The 20,875-nt window shown below is 47.7% G+C and overlaps 3 protein-coding genes across 6 annotated transcripts; 2 read left to right on the forward strand and 1 right to left on the reverse strand.

The window, feature by feature from the left end:
• The first annotated feature begins 1,372 nt into the window (after positions 1 to 1,372).
• On the forward strand, positions 1,373 to 6,045 carry JTB (jumping translocation breakpoint). 2 transcript variants are annotated; one of them, XM_037050709.1, is made up of 6 exons: positions 1,373 to 1,505; positions 1,705 to 1,806; positions 1,942 to 1,979; positions 2,180 to 2,262; positions 5,019 to 5,098; positions 5,710 to 6,045. In XM_037050709.1, the coding sequence occupies exons 2-6, from the start codon at positions 1,724 to 1,726 to the stop codon at positions 5,864 to 5,866; spliced, it is 441 nt and encodes a 146-aa protein (XP_036906604.1). In that variant the 5' UTR covers positions 1,373 to 1,505; positions 1,705 to 1,723; the 3' UTR covers positions 5,867 to 6,045. The 2 variants fall into 2 exon arrangements, with proteins under 2 accessions (XP_036906604.1, XP_036906606.1); XM_037050711.1 differs by lacking the exon at positions 1,373 to 1,505 and having other exon boundaries at positions 1,512 to 1,806.
• On the forward strand, positions 5,025 to 20,810 carry SLC39A1 (solute carrier family 39 member 1). 3 transcript variants are annotated; one of them, XM_037050707.1, is made up of 4 exons: positions 5,025 to 5,098; positions 17,533 to 17,751; positions 17,924 to 18,054; positions 19,205 to 20,810. In XM_037050707.1, exons 1-4 carry the CDS (start codon positions 5,050 to 5,052, stop codon positions 19,859 to 19,861), a joined length of 1,056 nt encoding a protein of 351 aa, XP_036906602.1. In that variant the 5' UTR covers positions 5,025 to 5,049; the 3' UTR covers positions 19,862 to 20,810. The 3 variants fall into 3 exon arrangements, with proteins under 3 accessions (XP_036906602.1, XP_036906601.1, XP_036906603.1); XM_037050706.1 differs by lacking the exon at positions 5,025 to 5,098 and adding an exon at positions 16,711 to 16,814; XM_037050708.1 differs by lacking the exon at positions 5,025 to 5,098 and adding an exon at positions 16,821 to 16,984.
• CREB3L4 (cAMP responsive element binding protein 3 like 4) lies at positions 6,091 to 11,995 on the reverse strand. The gene is made up of 10 exons (XM_037050705.1): positions 11,542 to 11,995; positions 11,207 to 11,378; positions 10,717 to 10,963; positions 10,438 to 10,559; positions 7,696 to 7,788; positions 7,450 to 7,556; positions 7,256 to 7,324; positions 7,070 to 7,154; positions 6,798 to 6,891; positions 6,091 to 6,647 (listed from the first exon to the last, which is right to left on the reverse strand). Exons 1-10 carry the CDS (start codon positions 11,793 to 11,795, stop codon positions 6,454 to 6,456), a joined length of 1,437 nt encoding a protein of 478 aa, XP_036906600.1. The 5' UTR covers positions 11,796 to 11,995; the 3' UTR covers positions 6,091 to 6,453.
• Positions 20,811 to 20,875: the final 65 nt, after the last annotated feature.

Genomic DNA, 20,875 nt, shown 5'->3' on the forward strand with positions numbered 1-20,875 from the left:
GGGTGTGCTAGAGGCAACCAATCGATGTTTCTCTCCCTCTGCTTCCCCCTCCCTTCCCCTCTCTGTAGAAATAAATAAAATCTTTTTAAAAAGATTTATCATTATTTATTTATTTATCGTTAGAGGAGAAGGGAAGGAGAGAGGGAGAGAAATATCAATGTATGGTTGCCTCTCGTGTGTCCCTTGCTGGGAACTGGCCTGCAACCCCAGCATGTGTCCTGACTGGGAATCGAACCGTGATCCTCTGGTTTGCAGGCCCGTGCTCAATCCACTGAGCTACACCAGCCAGGCCTAAAAAAATTTTTTTAAAGAAAAAACTGGGAGGAAAATTCCAACAGAATGAGAATAGTCACTATTACCATACAGTAATGGATGAACTCAAAGTGTGAGTCAAGTCACTGCAGTTTCACATATATATCAAGGTCTAACTCCATGGAGGCCAAAAAAGCAGGCCGAAGTTTTTCACCTGGGAGTTGAGACTCTGCTCTAGCCTCAGCTCTCCCACCCACTAGCCAGGTGACTTTGGACAAATCTCAGCTTACCCATAATACAAGGATAATACATCCTCTTATTCATAAAAAAGATTATACCCAATCTGATACCTCAGGATTAATGAGGAGCATCAAATACGATAAATGTTGACTAAAAGTCAAATATAATTGGAGGAAAATAAGTATTTATACATTTGCATCTCAACAAGCAAAAAACAAAACTAAGAAAATGCATATTAGCATTTACATTTTACAAAAACACAGGGCCAGATACGGTCCTTAAGTCACGTAGCTAGTAAGCACCTGAATTGAGCTACACTCAAGGAACTTCTGGCTGTTACTGAGCTAGTAATAATCCCATTATGTAGGAGCTAGGGAGAGCTAAGGTTTGAGGCTGTTTATCATGGGGAACAATCACCATGAGAGGTGACATCTGAGCAGAACTGAATGGGAGCCCAGAGACAGGGGAAGGCTGCATGTTCCCTGTGTGTCTTGGTAATTCCTGCTCCAGGAGTGAGAAGAAAGTCCCTGAACGGCCAACCCAGCTTGTCCCCTTGACCATCTTAGGCGGAAAGAATGAGATAGGTAAGAGTGTAAAAGGAGCTGAACCTTAATGGAAAATCCCAGGGTTTTAAGAAAAGCGCAAAGTCCTGAGAGTGCGACGTATGGTTCCTTTTTACGTCTCGCTGCTCACCGAACCCAGATGGGCAAACAAGCGACGGAAAAGAATCGGGAACACAGCTTCACCGTCACCATTTCCCCGCAAAGACTACCACGACCATAATGCATCGCTGCGCCGAGCCAAAGAGCCGCATCTCGTGACACAAACGTAATGAGATCCTATTCCCAGGGAGCAGCCGTGGTACCACCAACCCTGGAAGACTACAAGGTCCAGCAGGCACCTCGCGCACCTCCACAGACCAGCCTGGCTTTGTAAAATCCGGCCCTGGGGTCGGGACCGGCGCCCGGGAGTTTTTGCAGGGCAAGATGGCTGGTCTGGGTGCCGGAGCGGAGGTGAGGGGATGTTAGGGGACAAACATCGGTTTTTCTTGTCGTGGCTGTAGGTACCTCCTAGTAAAACCTGTGTCTTGGAACAACCCTAGCACTTCGCAGTTTTGACCTGGAACCTCCCGGGGGGGCAGCAAAGTAAGCGCTTTCTCTGGGAGACAACGGAGGCACTGGGCCAGTCCATCAGGCCTTTCTGTCCCTACAGGTGCGACACTGAACAGTCAATGCCAGTGGGCGCGGGGAGGCGTGGCCTCCCCCTGGGCCGCCATCTGTTCTGGTTTCTCTGCCTGTTCACCTTAAAGCTCTGGTAAGGAGGGGCGGAGGGCACGGAAGATCCAATGGTCCCTGCCCCGGGGAATGAGGAGGATCGTGTCCCTTGACCGTGGGGGTGGAGTGTTTTCTTGGCTTCTGACTTTGCCCCTTTTCCCTGTAATCGCTGCAGCCAAGCAGAGGCTCCGGTGCGGGAGGAGAAGCTGTCAGGTAGGTGATGGTCTGGGAACGCAAAGCTCCTATGTGTTTTGTCGTGACAGCCACCCATATACCTAAAGCACAGGTGGAAAAGGGCGGCGCCGCGTGGAATGAGGGCATCCAGTTGTGCTGGGAAGTTGAATGGGCAGAACCATTTGGGAGAAATATTTTCTGAATTAGTTCTTGGCACTGGCATTTCTCTCCCCTTTTAGTGAGCACCTCAAATTTGCCATGCTGGCTGGTGGAAGAGTTTGTGGTGGCAGAAGAGTGTTCTCCATGTTCTAACTTCCAGGCTGTGAGTATCTGTTTTCTCTTCCTTTTTTTCCCTCACATCTAATCAGCCCTAACTTCCTGAACAATACAGAAGTTTATTTAACAAAAGTTCCATATGAAAAGGGACACTCCTCGATTTTTGTATTGTAGAAAAACAGGTGCTGTGGAGAGGGGGCAGAGGACATGTGAAAGCAATCGATTTCTCTGGTGAACACAACCATTCTTCATGCTGGTCCCAAGGCTTCTGACATGATGATCCTTCTTCGTATTACCACCGTTCCAATAATGTTCCGTGTCACAATAGTTGCCATCTCCACACATTCATCTATCACAAGTTTCGTAAAAGGATGAAATCTCCGCAATATTCCTTGGGCATGTCTGCCACCATTTAATTTCTTTTTCTAAAGTATATTTTATTGATTGTACTATTACAGTTGTCCCAGTTTTTTTCTCCCCTCTTTTCTCCCCATGGACCTGTCCATGGGTCATACATATAAGTTCTGTGGCTTCTCCGTTTCCTGTACTTTCCTAAACCTCCCGCTGTCTAGTTTGTGCCTACCAATTATTCTTATTCCCTGTACCTTTTCCCCCATTCCCCCACCCCATCCTCCCGGCTGATAACCCTCCATGCGATGTCTGTTCCTGTGATTCTGTTCCTGTACTAGTTGTTTGCTCAGTTTGTTTTTGTTTTTGTTTTTTTATGTTCAGTTGTTGATTCGTTGTTTGTTGTCATTTTACCGCTCATAGATTTGATCTTCTTTTTCTTAGATAAGTCCCGTTAACAGTTCATATAATATGGGCTTGGTGATGATGAATCCCTTGAACTTGACCTCATCTGGGAAGCACTTGAGCTGCCCTTCCATTCTAAGTGATAGCTTTGCTGGATAGAGCAATCTTGGATGTAGGTCCTTGCCTTTCAGGACTTTGAATATTTCTTTCCAGCCCCCCCTGCCTGCAAGATTTCTTTTGAGAAATCAGCTGACAGTCTTATGGGAACTCTTTGTAGGTAACCTTCTCTTTTTCTCTTGCTGCTTTTAAGATTCTCTTCTTATGTTTAATCTTGGCTAATGTAATTATGATGTGCCTTGGTGTGTTTCTCCTTGGGTCCAACTTCTTTGGGACTCTCTGAGCTTCCTGGACTTCCTGGAAGTCTGTTTTCTTTGCCAGATTGGGGAAGTTCTTTTTCATTATGCTCTCAAATAAGTTTTCAATTTCTTGTTCTTCTCTTCTCCTTCTGGTACCCCTATGATTCAGATGTTGGAATGGTTAAAGATGTCCTGGAGGTTCCTAAGCCTCTCCTTATTTTTTTGAATACTTATTTCTTCATTCTGTTCTGGTTAAATGTTTCCATTGATTTGAGTCCCAGCTTTCTTCCCTTCACTGTTAGTTCCCTGTATATTTTTCTTTATTTCACTTTGTAGAGTCTTCACTTTTCCCTCTATTTTGTGTCCATACTCAGTAATTTCTGTGAACATCCTGATTACCAGTATTTTAAACTGTGCATCTGATAGGTTGGCTATCTCCTCCTTGCTTAGTTCTTTTTCTGGAGTTTTAATCTGTTCTTTCATTTGGGCTATATTTCTTTGTTCCGGTGGGCCCGCTATGTTGTAAGGGGTGGAACCTTAGGTATTCGCCAGGGTGGGGCAACCCACTTTGCTGCATTGTGGCGCTGTATGTGGGGGTGGGGTCTGAGGGAGAACACCGCCACTTGCTAGGCTCTCACCCTGCTTTCAGGTACTTCCTCTACTACCCACAAGTGAATTGGGCCCTTCTGGTGCTTATTCCAGGTGGGTGGGCTTGTATATGTTTTAGGATCCTGTGGGTCCCTCCAATGGACTCTTCTGTGAGGCTGGGAGTTTTTCCTGCTTCCACAACCCCCACATGTTTTTATAGCCAGAGGTTTTGAGGCCTTATTTTCCCACATTGGAACCCTGGGTTGCCCAGTCTGTGTCATTCCCAGTTGTTACTCCTGGTTTATCTACATTTGAATGTGGGACTGCCTTGCCCACCTGGTTCGCCAGCAGCCACCTTGCCAGGCGTCCTCTCCCCTAGGCTGCCTGTCTCCACTCCTCTTTCCAGCCTGGATGAATTTTCTTCTTTAACTCCTTGGTAGTTGGACTTCCATACAATTTGACTTTCTGGCAGTTCTGGTTGTTTTTTGTTTTTAAATTCCTTCTTTTTGTCCTTTTGGTTGTGTGAGGAAACATAGGGTATCTACCTACACCTCCATCTTGGCTGGATGTCTCTTAATGCCAATCACAACTTCTTGCGCATAAATTTATTTAAGTTTGGAGGGTGAGCTTTGTTCATGGTGTCTACTTAACAAGTTCAAAGATATCTCCAAATGAAATGTGTGGCCTTTCTCACATTCCCACCTCAGTCCTTACATCTTATTAAGTATGCTTTTGCATTGTCTTTTGTCTTTTTCCTTTGATATGTCTGAATCTGAATTTGTCTCCCCCCTGGAAATGTGCCCTTTGCTTTCCAAGTTAATGGCAACATTGAGCTAATAACCATGTCCTGTTCATTTTTAATCCAGGAGGCTCTAGAACCTGTCCCTGCCTCTCATAGTCTATTGCCTTTGAAATACTCTTTCTAACACATACTCGTAATCATACAACCACCACCTCCACCATCCCCATTAGGACTCGTCATTAGTTGTCTTGCCTACCAGCTCTGAGCCTTAGCACTCGGTCACCTGCCCATTCTGCATGGCAGCCTTTCTGTTCCTCCTCCCGCCCTCTTCTGATGCGTGCTTTGGTCCTTTTCTCCTGGCAGAAAGCCACCTCTGAATGTGGCTCCACAGGATATGTGGAGAAAATCACGTGCAGCTTATCGAAGAGGAGTGAGTTCAAAAGGTAAATGCTGTTTCTCTTCTTTTTTTTTTTAATCCCCAACCTGTGGATACGCTTATCGATTTGAAAGAGTGGGGAAGGGAGGGAGAGAGAGATGAGAATCATCAATGTGATAGAGAAACGTGGGGACCGGTTGCCTCTTGTACATGTCTCAACTGGGACTGAACCCATGACTTTTTGGTTTATAGGACAACCCTCCAACTGGCTGAGCCACACCAGTCAGGGCTGGTTTGCTTCTTGAAACCTCCTACATCACCTTGTTTGCTGCTATGACCTTATATAAATAATCCTACCTCTTCCTCTTGGTCTGGGGGTAGTATGGCGCATTGGAAAGAGAAAGGGACTTGGAACCAAATTACTTCAACCCAGGTCCCAACTCACCTTCTTAGCTCTATGTTACTGGCCATATTTTGTCAGTAAAATTGGTTAATACCTGCTCTGCTTATCTCACCAGAAAATAAGTTAAATAATACATCTGAGTGGGATTTACACACTGTGACCAAAGTGGATTGGCTCTGATTTTCTCTTTTCCCCTTTGATGTATTTGGTAGATGGGAGGCTACAGGGAGGCCAGACAGCCTTTCCTAGGAATAACTGTTTCTTCCTACCCTCAGCTGCCGCTCAGCTCTGATGGAACAACACTTGTTCTGGAAATTTGAAGGGGCTGTTGTGGGTGTCGCCTTGGTCTTCGCTTGCCTTGTCATCGTTCGTCAGCGACAGCTGGACAGAAGGGCTCTGGAAAAGGTCCGGAAGCAAATCGAATCCATATAGCTGCCTTCCACCCTTTTTATACGGTTCTTACAGACCCGACATCAGAGAAAGTGGAATGGACTGACTCGTGCCCCTTTGCAATTTTTTGAGGGGGGGAAAAATCCCAAAGAACCTTTCTTCTATCTTCCTTGGCTAGATTATTAATGAGCAGAATAAAAAGAGTAAAATAGAGTATAAAATATTTTCCTTTCCTACTGTAATTTGGTTTGGGGCAGGAAGTTATAAAAGGCAGGGAAAGGGGTAGGAACTTTAGGCCCTGGTTTATCAAGTACATGTCTTCCTCCTCTTCTACTACTTATTTAAAATTCTGGAATAACATTTAAGCAAAAAAAAAGTTTATTTCCCAGTAAAACCTTCTGTTTCCCCTCAATCCTGTCTCCAAAGAAGAAATAAAATCATAGATACACCAGAAAAGTATTTGAGGCTGTACCTCACATAGGCAGACTCAGGATGGACATCTAGGGCATCCTGATGTCATTCAGACCCTGAGGTCAGAGAACCCTGAGTGGGAATCCCAGAGGGAAGCAGAGTCAGAGGGAGCCCTGGAGTCCTTAGTGACCGGGTAGTGGGCTCGGAAGTATTCCAGCTCACATCTCATCTGCATGCAGCACAGTTCTGGTGTGCCCACTGGGACCTGTCTTCACTCCTATCTTCTCAAGCAGTGTCCTTGTTGATCCATTTGCACCCTTGGTTCCAGTCGGCCCTCCCAATCTGGACTCTACCTTTGGGGTCTCCCAGTTTTCTGTTATGTCCTTGTGGGTCAGGATATTTCTGGAAATCACTGTGGGATGAAGGAAAACTGGCAGTAGTAGAGTGCTCCCATGGGTGGGAAATCCGAGACAAGCCAGACCCTCCCTCACAGCTCTCGACTCTAGAGAAAGCCGCTACCTGCTCACTAGGTAGTGAGTCCTTCCCTGCCCTTGCCTCTCACCTCGAGGCTGGTAATCCTCGGACCCAGTTGCTGGTAGACCTTGAAAGGGGCTGAAACTAGGCAGGATGATGAGAGCCAGGGAAAAAAGAAGTATCTAAAGGAAGCAAGAAGACACTTGGGCTGTGAGAACAATAAAAAGAGTGCAGAATGAATAGAAGGCAGTTGGAGTCATTGGGGATGGGAAGATTCGTGTGGCTTGGGAGTCAGAGTATCAGGATGGAAGTGTGGCAGAACATGGAAGTGGGGGGAGGTGGGAAGTGCACTAACGGTACCAGAACACAAGTGCTGGTCTGGGCAGCTTTGTTGGAAGTTTGAGTAATGAGCATCTGCAGCTGGCGGAGCTGAGTCACCAAGGAGCTGGGAAAGAAGGATGCGTTAGACCCGGGAACCAGGGCCTGCGGTTGGTGCCCCTGAGTGCTGCACACTTCCCCCGACATGCACACCGTGTTTTCACTCACATGTTGTGCCTCTCCAGCTCCTGGACTTTTTTCTGTAGTTCTTGGTTCTGTGCAGAACAGGCAGCCACCCTAAAGAATTTGGAAAGGTAGGACAAGGTTCTGCCATTGTGTGAGTCCCTGGCCTTGCCTGCCTTGGTAAGGGAGTGGTCCCAGACCTGGGCCAGAGGCAGCCAGCAATGTAGGTTCAAACATACCTGCTTTCTAGTCCATCGATGTACTCTTTCTTCCGCCGCCGACTGTCCTGAGCTGACTGCTTGTTACGGATTTTCCTCCTGACCTTCTTGAGGACCCTTTCCTCTGCCTGGGGCCCCAAGATATATCAGTCCTGGCTCTTAATGCCTCCCCCTTCACCCCAACTCCCCAATTCTCTGCTGTGACCCTGGCTTCTCAGAGGCATGGCGGAGCCACTGGGTTGAGACTCCTTTGGGGAAGCATGTTACCTTGGTGAGGGGCAGGTGAGAGGGCAGGGAAATCCCTTCCTGCCCGAGAAGACGCTTCTCCTCCTCTGTCAGGAACAAGGTTTGACAGGGCAGCTGGTGGGGGACAGGAGAAAACGAGAGGGAAGGGGGTCATCCCACTTCCAGCACCCCAGGTACTCCCCCTGCGTGCCCTCTAGAGAGTGTTTCCCATTTGCGCTAAGGAATAACTAACCATGAGATGAAGTAAGGGCAGAGACCTTAATTCAGACAGGCTCTAGATCATACTTAAAGGGACTTCTGAGGCTGAGAAGGGAGAGAGGACATAGTTTTGTCATATCCTTTGACCACAGACTCCAGACTTCAACACTTTGAGTAAGCTAGGGAGAGCCTGTTCTGGTCCACATCTCTGCAAACCTTAGAGGTCTTGGAAGAGAATGTGGGGTAACTTACTAAGGTAGGGTTTGCTCAATCTCCCAGAAGGCAAATGATTCACTTTCAGCTATTCTGTTTGGCAGAGTGTGTTATCCAGTCACCTGTCAATCACAGGAGCTACCTGGGGCAGTGGCCCTTTCTTTCCAGGATCTGATCCCCACCTTTCAGACTAAAGCTTTGTCTCCCCTCAAAGAACTCCCTAAGGGTAACCAGACTGAACAATTTCTCATAAAGTATGTGGGGAAGGGAAGCATTTTCTCAGTCTGTTAAGATCTTGTTTACACACATATCCTCTGTTTGGCTCAAATAAATTATTATAAAAATTCTAAAAAAAAAGTATGTAGAGGCCCTGGCTGGCATAGCTCAGTGGATTGAGCACGAGCCTGCGAACCAGAGGATCGCAGATCAATTCCCAGTCAGGGCACATGCCTGGGTTGCAGGCTGGTTCCCTGCAGGCCAACTCCCAGCAGGGGTCGCACGAAAGGCAACCATACAGTGATGTTTCTCTCCCTCTCTCCTTCCCCTCTAAAGATAAATAAATAAATAATCTAAAAATTTGTTTAAAAAGTATGTAGAGAGGCTACATAGTGTCTGGCTAATGTGAGCACATCAACTGAGTGACTTGCTTTCTAACTTTTTTCTTGAAAGGCTTATATTTAATTTTGTGACAGGAATTTGCTTTTGCTTTTGCTTTCTAATAGTCTTTGACTTTTAGCTAAACCATTTCTTCTATCTCTACCTTTTTCCATGATCCCTTCTTGTTCCTATGACTATGAGAGTGGTGTCCCTCCCAATCCACCTGATTGAAATCGGTGAGAATGGGGCATAGAAGGTTTTATTTGAAAAGCAAAACCACCCTGACTGGTGTGGCTCAGTGGATTGAGTGCTGGCCTGCAAACCAAAGCGTTGCCAGTTTGATTCCCAGTCAGGGCACATGGCTGGGTTGTGGGCCAGGTCCCCAGGAGTGAGTGTGTGATAGGCAACCCTACATTGATATTTCTCTCCCTCTCTTCCTCCTTCCCTTCTCCTCTCTCAAAAATAAATAAATAATAAAATATATATAAAGCAAAACCACAAATTCTCCAGTGTTTTAAGGTCCCTCAATCCAAAATTTTAAGATGCCTGGCTTGGGGTTGGCTACCTGTCTAGCTTCAACCACAGATTTTCAAGGAGGCTCAAAACTGTTCCCTATCTTTTGCACACAAGGTCTTTCCACGATAAAGGCATGGTCCCCTCCTCACCCCCCTAGAGGAATCAGACCATAGCCTTGAGAAGTTATCTGATCTGCCTGCTGGATAATTGCTCCAGTAGAAATGTAGTTGCAATTTCTCCTCTTACATTCCATGCTCAGTAATCAGCTGGATTCTCAGGCGGCCTGTCCCATTTCTGTGTCCTGACCCAAGACTGAGACAATAGCTGAGCAAACAATGTACATAAGGTTCAGACTTTTTCCTTTAGCCCTATCCCCGGATTCCCTCACCTCAGCTTCTTAATTGTTGTCACCACCTTACCCCCAACTGCTTGTCTCCTTTGTCCTTTCCTGCTTTTATTTTTTTAAAGATTTTATTTATTTATTTTTAGAGAGAGGAGAAAGGAGAAAGAGGGAGAGAAACATCAATGTGTGGTTGCCTCTCATGCACTCCCCCCCTTCTGGGGACCTGGCCCGCAAACTAGTCATGTGCCCTGACTGGGAATCAATTCAGAGACCCTTTGGTTTGCAGGCTGGCACTCAATTCACTAAGCCACACCAGCCAGGTCCCTTTCCTGCTTTTAAATTGCCATGTCTCACGGGCCTGCGAACCACGCAATCGCAGTTGGATTCCCAGTCAGGGCACATGCCTGGGTTGCAGGCCAGTTCCCGGCAGGGGACACACCAGAGGCAACCATACGTTGATATTTCTCTCCCTCTCTCCTTCCCTTCCCCTCTAAAGATAAATAAATGAAATCTTTATTAAAAAAATAAATAAGTACCCTGGCTGGTGTAGCTCAGTGGTTGAGTGCGGGCCTGAGAACCACACGATCGCAGTTCGATTCCCAGTCAGGGCACATGCCTGGGTTGCAGGTCAGTTCCCAGCAGGGGAGACTCATGAGAGGCAACCATACATTGCTTTCTATCCCTCTCTTCTTCCCTTCCCCTCTAAAGATAAATAAATAAAATCTTTAAAAAAAATAAATAAGTAAATTGCCATGTCTCCCTGGCCTTCAGGCCCGATGGGACAAAAATTAGGCCAAAGACAGTTCAGCATCAGTTTTCCCCTCCTGTACCCCCATCTGTGTGGGTATATATGGGTGTATCGGGGAGGACTGGATCATGCCAACCCCAAGACTCACCAGGGTCGCAGGAAGCACTGGGTTTACAGTGCCTGGTCTGGGCTGGATGCAGGCCTGAGCATCAAGGGGCAGCTTGCTGACTGTGCAGGCATCAGGCACCATAAATGGTGGGCTCCACTGATCTGAGGGAGACATAGGTGGCTGGGAGAAAGGAAATGGAAGGTACGCCTGCTGGCAGCAGTGCCTGGGGAGTGGCACAGATTGGGGAAACCTCCTTCATCCCAGGGCTGGGGCTAAATCTGAAGGCCCATTATCCCTTTGCCATAGAACACTACTGACCTAGCTGGATGGAGATGAACCCTACAGCTGGCCCAGCTTCCTCCTGCATCTTCTCCAGGACCTCTGCCTCATAAACAACCTCATAGAAGGCAGGGGAACTGAGTGCCTTGGGGACAGGGGGACTGTCTGGATGACCAGGGTCCTCAGAGATTTCACTGTCACTGCCAGGAGATGCTTCTGAGCGGTACACTTCATTGGGATCAATGAAAAGCTTTGGGAGATCTTCAGGCTCACTCTCTCGAAGGCCCTACATTAGAAGAAGGTATATATGTATATTTACAAAGAAGAATTCTGGAAGTTCTTCCTGACATCAAATCTAGATCCTTCATGCTTCAGTTTGAGTCTTTTTTTGGACATGGGGATACTTACAGTTTATATCTATTTTAGGTGTACCATCTTCAGACCTCTTTCCAAATGTAGGCTGAAGCCTCTTGGGCTTCTTATCATAGTTGTGTTTCAACCCACCCCTACTTCCATCCATCACACTCACACAGACATGGCCCCCACTGGACTCGCAGCCTTGCAGGCCCTGTTCTTGTGGCATAGTCACTGGGACCTCTGGAGGTAGACAGTGGTGTCCCAGCTCCGGGAAAGATCCTGTTAAGATATCATCTGGGGGTTCCAGCCAGAAGTCCGGCAGGTCAGGGGTTCCGAAATCCATGCTGCAGGGAGGCATGTGGGGTGGGAGGGTTGCAGGGGGATGATGGCTACCCCCCAACACACACACACACACACACACACACACACACACACACACACTCTGCATCTGAGTTCCTCTCACTCCCTCTTCCATTACCCCCATTCCTCACCTATGAAGCCCCTCACCTGTCAGGCCGAGATCTCTCCTCCTCCTGATCTCTGTGGTTTTGACGAACAGGACCCAAGAGCCCAGCCCTGACAAGCCAGCCTAGCCTGCTGACCAAACCCAACAGTACACCTTTTCTTCCCTCCAGGATCTCATATCCTGGATCTGCCCAGCCAAGCCCCGCCCCCAGCCTTACACTAGGAAAGTGGGTTGCAGTCGGTCGGGAGCCAAAGTAGGGACGCTGAATCTGGGAGCAGGGGGTTAAGAGGGTCATCGTTCACAAACCAGACCTGAGAAAAACAAGCAGCTTCGCCCTTTCTGCCTTATTTTTTTCTAGCGATAGCAAATCTTCCTGAGGTGGCTCCCCAGGGAAGAACCCAGGTGGCTGTGACTGGAGCACAGGATACTTGAGTGACTGTTCTCTGGCCATCAATTCTGTAAGAAGGAGACCAAGGGCCCTGGCTGATGTAGCTCAGTGGATTGAGCGCGGGCCTGCGAACCAAAGCGGCTGATTCTCAGTTGGGGCACATGCCTGGGTTGCAGGCCAGTTCGCAGCAGGGGGACCCACGAGAGGCAACCATATATTGATACATTGATCTCCCTCTCCCCTCCCTCCTTCCCTTCCCCTCTAAAGATAAAATCTTAAAAAAAAATAAGAAAGCAGACAAAGGCAAGGTTTGAAAACAAAGGAGGAGAGAGTTAACTGTTGCCAAGATTTACAATGTACCCCCTCCCCTGTAGCTCTCATGGCTCTCAGCCCACGCTGAGTCTCATGGGAAGCTGGAGACGTAGCGGTTTTGATGGGCAGGGCAATGAGCGAATGGAATTACCCTCTTGTCAGACTTGGTCAGAATTGGCTGATCAGAGAGGGAGTAGGGCAGTAGGGCCAATGGGGCCCCGGCACTTGTATGTCCGGCGGGGATTGGGTTCTGGAGACCAAAGAGGGGTAAGAACCAGAATTGCAGTGAAGGGGGAAAATTCTGGGAATGTGGTCGGCGTCTTGGTTTGGTTTCGCTTGCCATGAGACTTGTAAACCCAGATTATTACCCAGGCGGGGAGTGAATATCCTGTTAGCCCACGTTAAGTTGACAGAGCTTTGACTCAGCCGGCGGAAGGTCGTGCTCTCGCGAGTTGTCAAGACCAGTTATAGATACACACAGGACTGTTAACTAACAGAGGTCAGAGTCTGGAAAACTACAAAACGTTAAAAAATCATTAGGGTTTGTGGCGGGAATATGTCTTATTGTTTGCGTACAATTACCAACAAGAGTATGTGTCCTGCATGTGTATAGTATACAAACTATTTTCATTGTTCTCTCATTTAATCCACAACAGCTCTGAGGGAGACAGGCCAGGAAATGTTTTACTAATTTTACCGATGACAATACAAAGATCCATGACTAGAATGTAGTAATACCAAAACCCAGGATTTTTTTCCCTTGGTCTAGTGGTCTAAGAATTTATTTCAAATAAAATAATGAAGCTATGATGATTTAGGTATTTGCATCTGCCTGCCTCCTCAATAGTACTTCAGAGAAGAAGTAGCTGGGTGAATAAAGCAACGAAGAAGTTTGGGGTGTGCATCTGGAATTCAGACTGGTATTCTCAAGAAAATTTTAGTGGGTTGAAGGTAAAGACAGGTACAGACAGTTACTGGGTATCTATTGCATGTTCAGGCATCTTCATGTAACTAATATAATTCTCATAGCAACTCACAGCAGTCAGAGAGAAGATAAGTAACTTTCTCAAAGTCACTTAAAGTAACTAACCCAAAATTTAGCTGCTTGAGCCCAGATTCTTTGCACTATATTAAACTGTCTTGCTGGATCTTTCTCAAATTTCCCAACTCTGTCTTTTTTGCTCATCTTGCATCTTGCTCAAGTAATGAAAAGACAAAGCAGGTTCCTAGATTCATGCAGAACTCGGAGGAAAACAGAACCATCCTTACTTAGATTTTTCCCAAAGCAATAAAGGTTTCAAAGGGCTTCCTTCTGGCTGAATGTATGGAGATGATTACATGGAAAATATAGTCAGCTTCCATTAATGTTAAAACTGTAAGGAGCCCTGGCTGTTGTGGTTCAGTGAACTGAGTACTGGCCTGCAAACTGAAAGGTTAGCAGTTTGATTCCCAGTCAGGGCACATACCTACCATGTTTTCGGACTGTAAGACACAGTCCCCCCAAATTTGGGAGGAAAGGGATGTGTGTCTTATAGTCCACATGTAGCTTACCTAGCTCCCTGGGGCGGGGGTGGAGTGGGGTCACAGGTTATTAAATATTTTATCACACTTTTTGCTTCAAAATTGTTTTTCCTATTTCCTCCTCTAAAACCTAGGTGCATCTTATGGTCTGGTGCGTCTTATAGTCCTAAAAATACAGTAGGTTGTGGGACAGATCCCTGGTTGGGGGTGTGTGAGAGTCAACTGCTTAATGTATCTTTTTTATTTTTATTTTTATTTTTTATTTTTAGAGATGGAAAGGGAGGGAGAAAGAGAGGAAGAGAAACTTCAATGTGCAGTTGCCACTTGAGCACCTTCTACTGGAGACCTGGCCCATAACCCAGGCATGTGCCCTGACTGGGAATCGAACCACGATCCTTTGGTTCGCAGGCCCATGCTCAATCCACTGAGCTACACCAGCCAGGGCTGATTAATGTATCTTGATGTATCTCTCACACATCGATGTTTCTTTCCCTTTCTTTCTCCTTCCCCCCTCTCTCTAATAAATAAATAAATAAATACATCTTTAAAAAACAAAGGAACCAGAAAGAACCCCTGGCATCATCTGCTAGTCTACCTTCTCTCTTCCATTGGATTTATCAAGCTCCTAAGAGGGAACATGACTTGCCTAAGATCACATACCAAATTAAGTTAGAGCTAGGACTAGTACCCAGGTGTCCTGGCTCCCAGTCCATGATTCCTTCTTTTTTTTTTTTCTTCAAGTTTTCGAACATTTTTTAAAGTATTTTTTAACTTTATTTATTTAGCTTTAGAAGGACAGGGAAGGAGAGAGGGAGAGAAATATCAATGTATGGTTGCTTCTCGTGGTGTGTGTCCCCTGCTGGGAACTAGCACCTGCTAGGAACTGGCCTGCAACCCAGGCCTGTGCCCTGACTGGGAATCGAACCGTGATCTTTTGGTTCGCAGGCCCGCGCTCAATCCACTGAGCTACACCAGCCAGGGCTGATTCCTTCTTAATGTTACTAATTAGCAATAATCTTAGAAGCATAATTTGCCACAGACAAACCATAGTATGAATAATATTCCCTTAAATAATCTGGTGTTTCTTCTAATAGTAATTTTTATCTTTTAATTAAGAGCTTGAGCCCTGGCTGGTGTGGCTCAGTGTATTCAGCACCAGCCTATGAACCAAAGAGTCGCCTGTTCGATTCCTGGTCAGGGCACATGCCTTGGTTGTGGGTCAATCCCTGGTTGGGGCGTGTGCAAGAGTCAACCAATCAATGTTTCTCTCTCTCATTCTTTCTTTCGTGCTCTCTGTCTAAAAATAAATTTAAAAAAATTTTAGCTTAAAACAGCAATGATTATTATTATTAAATGATGGGGAACTAGTACTCATTTGACTTACATCCTGCTCTTACGGTCCATATGATCTTTCTCCTAGACTACCTACTTCAAGAAGTCTTCACATTCCCCTTTTCTTTTTAAAAAATATTTTGTTTATTTTTAGAGGGGAAGGGCAGGAGAAAGAAAAGGAGAGAAACATCAAAACATCAATGTGTGGTTGCTTCTCATCCCGCAGCACCCCCCTGCCCACCCCACCCCCCCACACACACGCCCGGGACCCATCCTACAACCCAGGCATGTGCCCAAACTGGTGACTCTTTGGTTCTCAGGCTAGTGTTCAATCCAATGAGCTACAACAGCCAGGACACATTCTCCTTTTCTTAAGGAAGTTGCTGTCCTTTGAAAGGGTAAAGCCAGAGCCATTTGCTATTGTGGCACCATTTGCTGAACAGGCCTGTGACCTTGTTAAACAGGACTACCATTTTACTCTTCTGAGCTTGTCCCCATGACTGGAAATTACTGGAAGATAAGAACAGAACTAACTACTCTCTAGAGCCACAGGCAGAAGATAACATTGCAGCCTTGAATTACAATGCCTGCAACAGCCCAGGGCCACACAACAGCAACCCCCACCCTTTTTTTTTAAGTTTTGTTTATTTTTAGAGAAAGGAAAGAAAAAAGAGAGAGAAACATCAGTGTGTAGTTGCCTCTTGAGTACCCCCTACTGTGGACTTGGGCTGCAATCCAGGCATTTGCCCTGACTGGGAATCGAACCAACAATCTTTTGGTTTGCAGGCTGGCACTCAATCCATTGAGCCACACCAGCCAGGGCTCCACCCTTTTTTAGTCCAATTATAATCCAATAAAAGCTCAAAGCCTCCATCCCTCAATGCTTGTGTATCTCTCCACACTATACCCCTTTCCTTTCTAGGACAGCAAATAAAAACTTTATTTGCAACTTTCTTCTCTTGGTGAATTCTTTCACAGTCAGTGTCACTACCCACCCTAACAACCTTGATTTCCAAAGCCGTATCAAAGGCATCACTCTGTCCCTTCTTTAGGGAATGAGGCCTTTTTACCTTTGCAAAAAAAAAAAAAAAGCTGAGCCCCTTTCTTTATTTTCCTCCTTTGTTCGCTACTCTCCCATGAGACTAGAAGAGGATTCTGATAGCACAGGGATGTGGGCCAAGATGATCCAGGCTAAGGAAACAGTAAAGGCCTTCAGTTAAAAATACCTTAACCCATTCAAAGATCAGAAAACAGCAAAGAAGTCCTAAGAAGGGAATGCTTTCTTTGGCGCCAGGGTGCACAGAAGGGATCCAAGATCAAGCAGACATACAGTGAGGCGGAAGATTAGGGACTGAGGGGTGGGTATAGGACACCACCCCTGTCCACTTCCTGTCCGGGTTTGTAGCTTCCTTTTTTAAAAATCTCTAAAACATCAAAGCCTATGTTGAGCAGCCACCTACTGCCAAGCAGAAAATCGCTGTTGCCCAAGCTCTCTGCACCTGAGATACTCGCTACCCTTCCCTTGCTCTTGCGCATTCTCCTATCGTCTCCGCATCCACTCGGCTGCGGCTTCCCGTCTCTGATTGGTCATAGACCACGTCACTTTTTGCATGGCCCCACCCTCCGAGTCTGTCATTGGCAGCTGGAGGAGGATTCGCGGATGCTCTCTGGTTCAGGGAGGAGGGGCTTTGGGGAGGGGGGCGGGAATTCCCGGCTGGAGGCCGGAACTCAGCGAGTGCCATGTAGTGAGACCCTCGCGAGGTGAGTGCGGACTTTATGGGAGCGGGATTCAGGACGGCCGCCCAGGCCTCCTAGGAGGCCTAGGAGCTGGAGTTTATGCTCTCACTTTTTTCTGTTTCACGGGACGCTGGCGGCCGCGGACCCCGCCTACTGAAGCCTGGACTTTCAGGCGCCGCCCTCAGTTGTTTTCAGTAGGTCCCGGGACCCCGGACGCCTTGGGCCCTTTTTTAGTCATCTACTCCGACGTCCCAGGCTGGGGCCTGAAGTGGTCGTTCTCTGCAAACGGGAGCGGGAGAGGGATCCAGCACCAAAGTTCGCCCTGTTCAGATGGTCCACGAAGCTACCCACGCACATCACTGCACAGTCCCTCCCCCCGCCCCAACCTTAGCCTCATCTGTTCCTTCCCAGAAGGGGCCTGGCCTCTAATTTTCTTACAGGACCCCAGCACCCTAGTTCTCTGGGAGTTCCAGATGAAAGCATAATGACATATCTACACAGTCCTCATGACTCTGTTTCCCCCTCGCAGGGCCCCTGAATAAGTCACTTGGAAGGAATAAAGCCTGAGGGGAAAGAGGAATGTTCCCAGTACAGGAATGGCTGGTGGATGAGTCACACTGGGTTGGGGAAGGTCAGAAAGTGTCTTGTGTGAGGGAACTTCACTCTGCTGACCTGTTTTTCCCTTCCTTTGGCCCCATCTTTCCTTATGTGACCATTTCCCCAACTCACTCTGTCTTCCTAGGTCTGAGAGTGACTAGAGCAACCACAGCCACCATGGGGCCCTGGGGAGAGCCAGAGCTCCTGGTGTGGCGCCCAGAGGCAGTAGCCTCAGAGTCCCCAGTGCCCATGGGACTGGAGGTGAAGTTGGGAGCCCTGGTGCTACTACTGGTGCTCACTCTCATCTGCAGTCTTGTGCCCATCTGTGTGCTACGCCAGCCAGGAGCTAACCCAGAAGCCTCAGGTAAGGCTCTCCTTTTCCCTGCTGCTACGGATGCTTGGGGCACTGCATTCTCTGTCACTGAAGAAGGTGACCTAAGTAGGAGAAGACAAGAGTGACCATTGCTTGGGTTGGGGTAGTTGGGCCTGGAGAGGGTTCATTTGCTCACTTCCCTCTGTGCTTTACTCCTGCCCAGCCTCCCGCCAAAGAGCCCTGAGCCTAGTAAGCTGCTTTGCGGGGGGTGTCTTTTTGGCCACCTGTCTACTGGATCTGCTACCTGACTACCTATCTGCCATAGATGAGGCCCTGGCAGCCCTGCATGTGACGGTGAGCACTGACTGGCTGCATGTGACCCTGTGAATGTGACTGTATTCAGTTGCATACCTCTAGGAGAGGTGGTTTGTATGTATCTGTTCCTGTGTCATTTCATGACTGTGTGGAAGCCTCTTGGATGCGATCCTATGAATTATTATTTTTAGTTATAGAGCATAACTCTTTCTGTGGGCTTCCTCCCCCGATCCCTATGTGACCACTATGTACCTTCTGAGACAGCATAAGGAACTTTATTAAGAGGTGTGTGACATACTCTGTCAGTTTTTCAGTTCCAGCCTTAAGGAAGCTAACAGCACTCCAAGAATCATCTTTACCCTCTCACCACTTGCCTGAAGGATTGTAGAAAGAGGTCCCTACAGGCCTGGGAGGGGTAGGAGGTAATCCCAGGGGCTTGGTGTTGCTGACCAAAAAGGCCTAAATAAGTTGGCTATGAGAAAGATCAAGTTCAAAGCATAGGAAAGTCTCATAGGAAAAACTGAGACAGTTGGGTGGTGGTTCAAATACAGCACCCTGGGCTCTTCCTCTACCTCCCTAAGACTGAGGAAGTAACATTGGATGTGACCTGTGTCTTCGTGGGACTGGGTGTAAGTCTGAATGCCCCTGCAACAGTGTATGGCTCTGTGTGTGAGCACTTGAGAAGGTGGGCCAATGTGTGGCTCTTTATCTGTGTTGTCTACATGTGACACTTTGTGTATGTCTACATCAGTGGCTCTGAACTGGGGGTGGGGGTTTTGATCCTTTCCCCCAAAAAACATTTGGTAATGTCTGGAGACATTTGTGGTTGTCACAGCTCAGGGAGGGAGGGTGTGCACTGCTATTGGCATCTAATGGGTAGAGGCTAGAGAGGCTCTGCACAGGAGAGCCTTCCACAGCAAAGGGTTATCTAGCCCCAGATGTTAATGATGCCCGGGTTGAGAAACCTTGGTCTGCATGTAACACTGATACCATAATCTATGTGATTGTGGATCATTCTGTGTCTGTGTCACCAAGTGACTTTGTATCTGTGTGACCATGAGTGGCCGGCCCTGTGTCAGTATGTGACCCCATGTCTGTGTAACTGGGACTCCACTTGATTCTGCATCTGATTCCTCTTCCTCATACTTGGTCTGTCTCCTGAACCCCTTGCTGCCTCCTCTGCCCGTAGCTCCAGTTCCCTCTACAAGAATTCATCCTGGCCATGGGCTTCTTCCTGGTCCTGGTGATGGAGCAGATCACGCTGGCTTACAAGGAGCAGTCAGTGCCACCACCTCGAGAGGAGACAAGAGCGCTGCTGGGAACAGTGAATGGAGGGCCACAGCACTGGCATGGTGGGCCAGGCGTCCCACAGGCAAGCGGAACTGTGGCAGCTCCCTCAGCCCTGCGTGCCTGTGTACTGGTCTTCTCCCTGGCCCTGCACTCAGTGTTTGAGGGGCTGGCGGTGGGGCTTCAGCGAGACCGGGCTCGAGCCATGGAGCTGTGCCTGGCCTTGCTACTCCATAAGGGTATTCTGGCAGTCAGCTTGTCCCTGCGGCTGCTGCAGAGCCACCTGAGAGCAAAGGTGGTGGCTGGCTGTGGGATTCTCTTCTCATGCATGACACCTCTGGGCATTGGGTTGGGTGCAGCTCTGGCAGAGTCAGCTGGGCCACTCCACCAGCTAGCCCAGTCTGTACTGGAGGGCATGGCGGCTGGCACCTTTCTCTATATAACCTTCCTGGAAATCCTGCCCCAGGAGCTGGCCACTTCTGAGCAGAGGATCCTCAAGGTCATTCTGCTCCTGTCAGGCTTTGCCCTACTTACTGGTCTGCTTTTCATCCAAATCTAGGGGGCTCCAAGAGGGGCAGGGGAGACTGGGTACCAGGTGCTGTTGACCCACCTCCCCTCCTCAGGAGTGGGGAAGGGAAGTATAGAGGGCCAAATAGTTGTTCTCTGAGAGGTGGGGGTGGAGCCTTTTGTACTTATTACCTGACTAATGAGAGGGAAGTGGGCAGACAAGAGCCTGACCCCCCCAGGCCAAAGGAACAAGGCATGGTCAAGTCACTAAAGACATCAAGAGACATAGTAGTATAGAGAAGACATTGAGCGTTAGAATCAGGCAGACACTACACAGGGATACCTGGAGGTGGGTACCCAGATGCTGGGTGGGATAGAAGCAGAGAGGGCGTAAGTCCAGAGTCAGCAGTTCTGTTTGTAGCCCATTTCAGCCCTCTGTAATTTGGAGTGGACCCCTCCTACTTTTCTTAGCTCCTACTCTCACATCTAGTTTCTTCTTCCTTTCTCCCAAAATATTAGTGCCAAGACACTTCCTGCCAGTTTTGGTACCTTCTCTGGCTTCTCCAGTCTGCTCACTCCTCTATTTTTAAAGTGCCAAATAAAATGCCCTCCCTCTTTCTCAAAGCACAGTAATGCACTGAGCCCTGCCTGGCACTTCAGTGAAGGGGGCTCTTTTGCTTTGTATTTTAGTCCAAAATTCTGAGGTGGAGCAGAAGAGTTTGCAGAGTTGTGGTGTGGGGGAAGGGTTGTCAAATCTGCAGTTCCCTACCACTGCTGCACCTTAGGTATACTGCACATGGACATGGTGCCCATACCCAGGTGATAAATACTGAGCTGCCAAAAATTTTTATACCATAGGAAGCCAAGGGGAAGGGGAGTATTCACCACCAGGGTTATTTTGGGGGAGGTAGGGATGTACACAGGGCCATAATCTCTAGAATCTATTTTACTTACTGAACTGTTTTGGGACATATTCCCCAAATAAAAGATGTTTCTGTACATTTGTGTAGTATCTGATTCATTTGTATTGAGAAAGCGGTGGGCATGTGGCCAGCCCGAGGTCCTG

The sequence above is a fragment of the Sturnira hondurensis genome, unplaced genomic scaffold (assembly GCF_014824575.4).
Source record: "Sturnira hondurensis isolate 20B ecotype Veracruz unplaced genomic scaffold, ASM1482457v3 Scaffold0006829, whole genome shotgun sequence".
Classification (NCBI taxonomy): Eukaryota; Metazoa; Chordata; class Mammalia; order Chiroptera; family Phyllostomidae; genus Sturnira; species Sturnira hondurensis.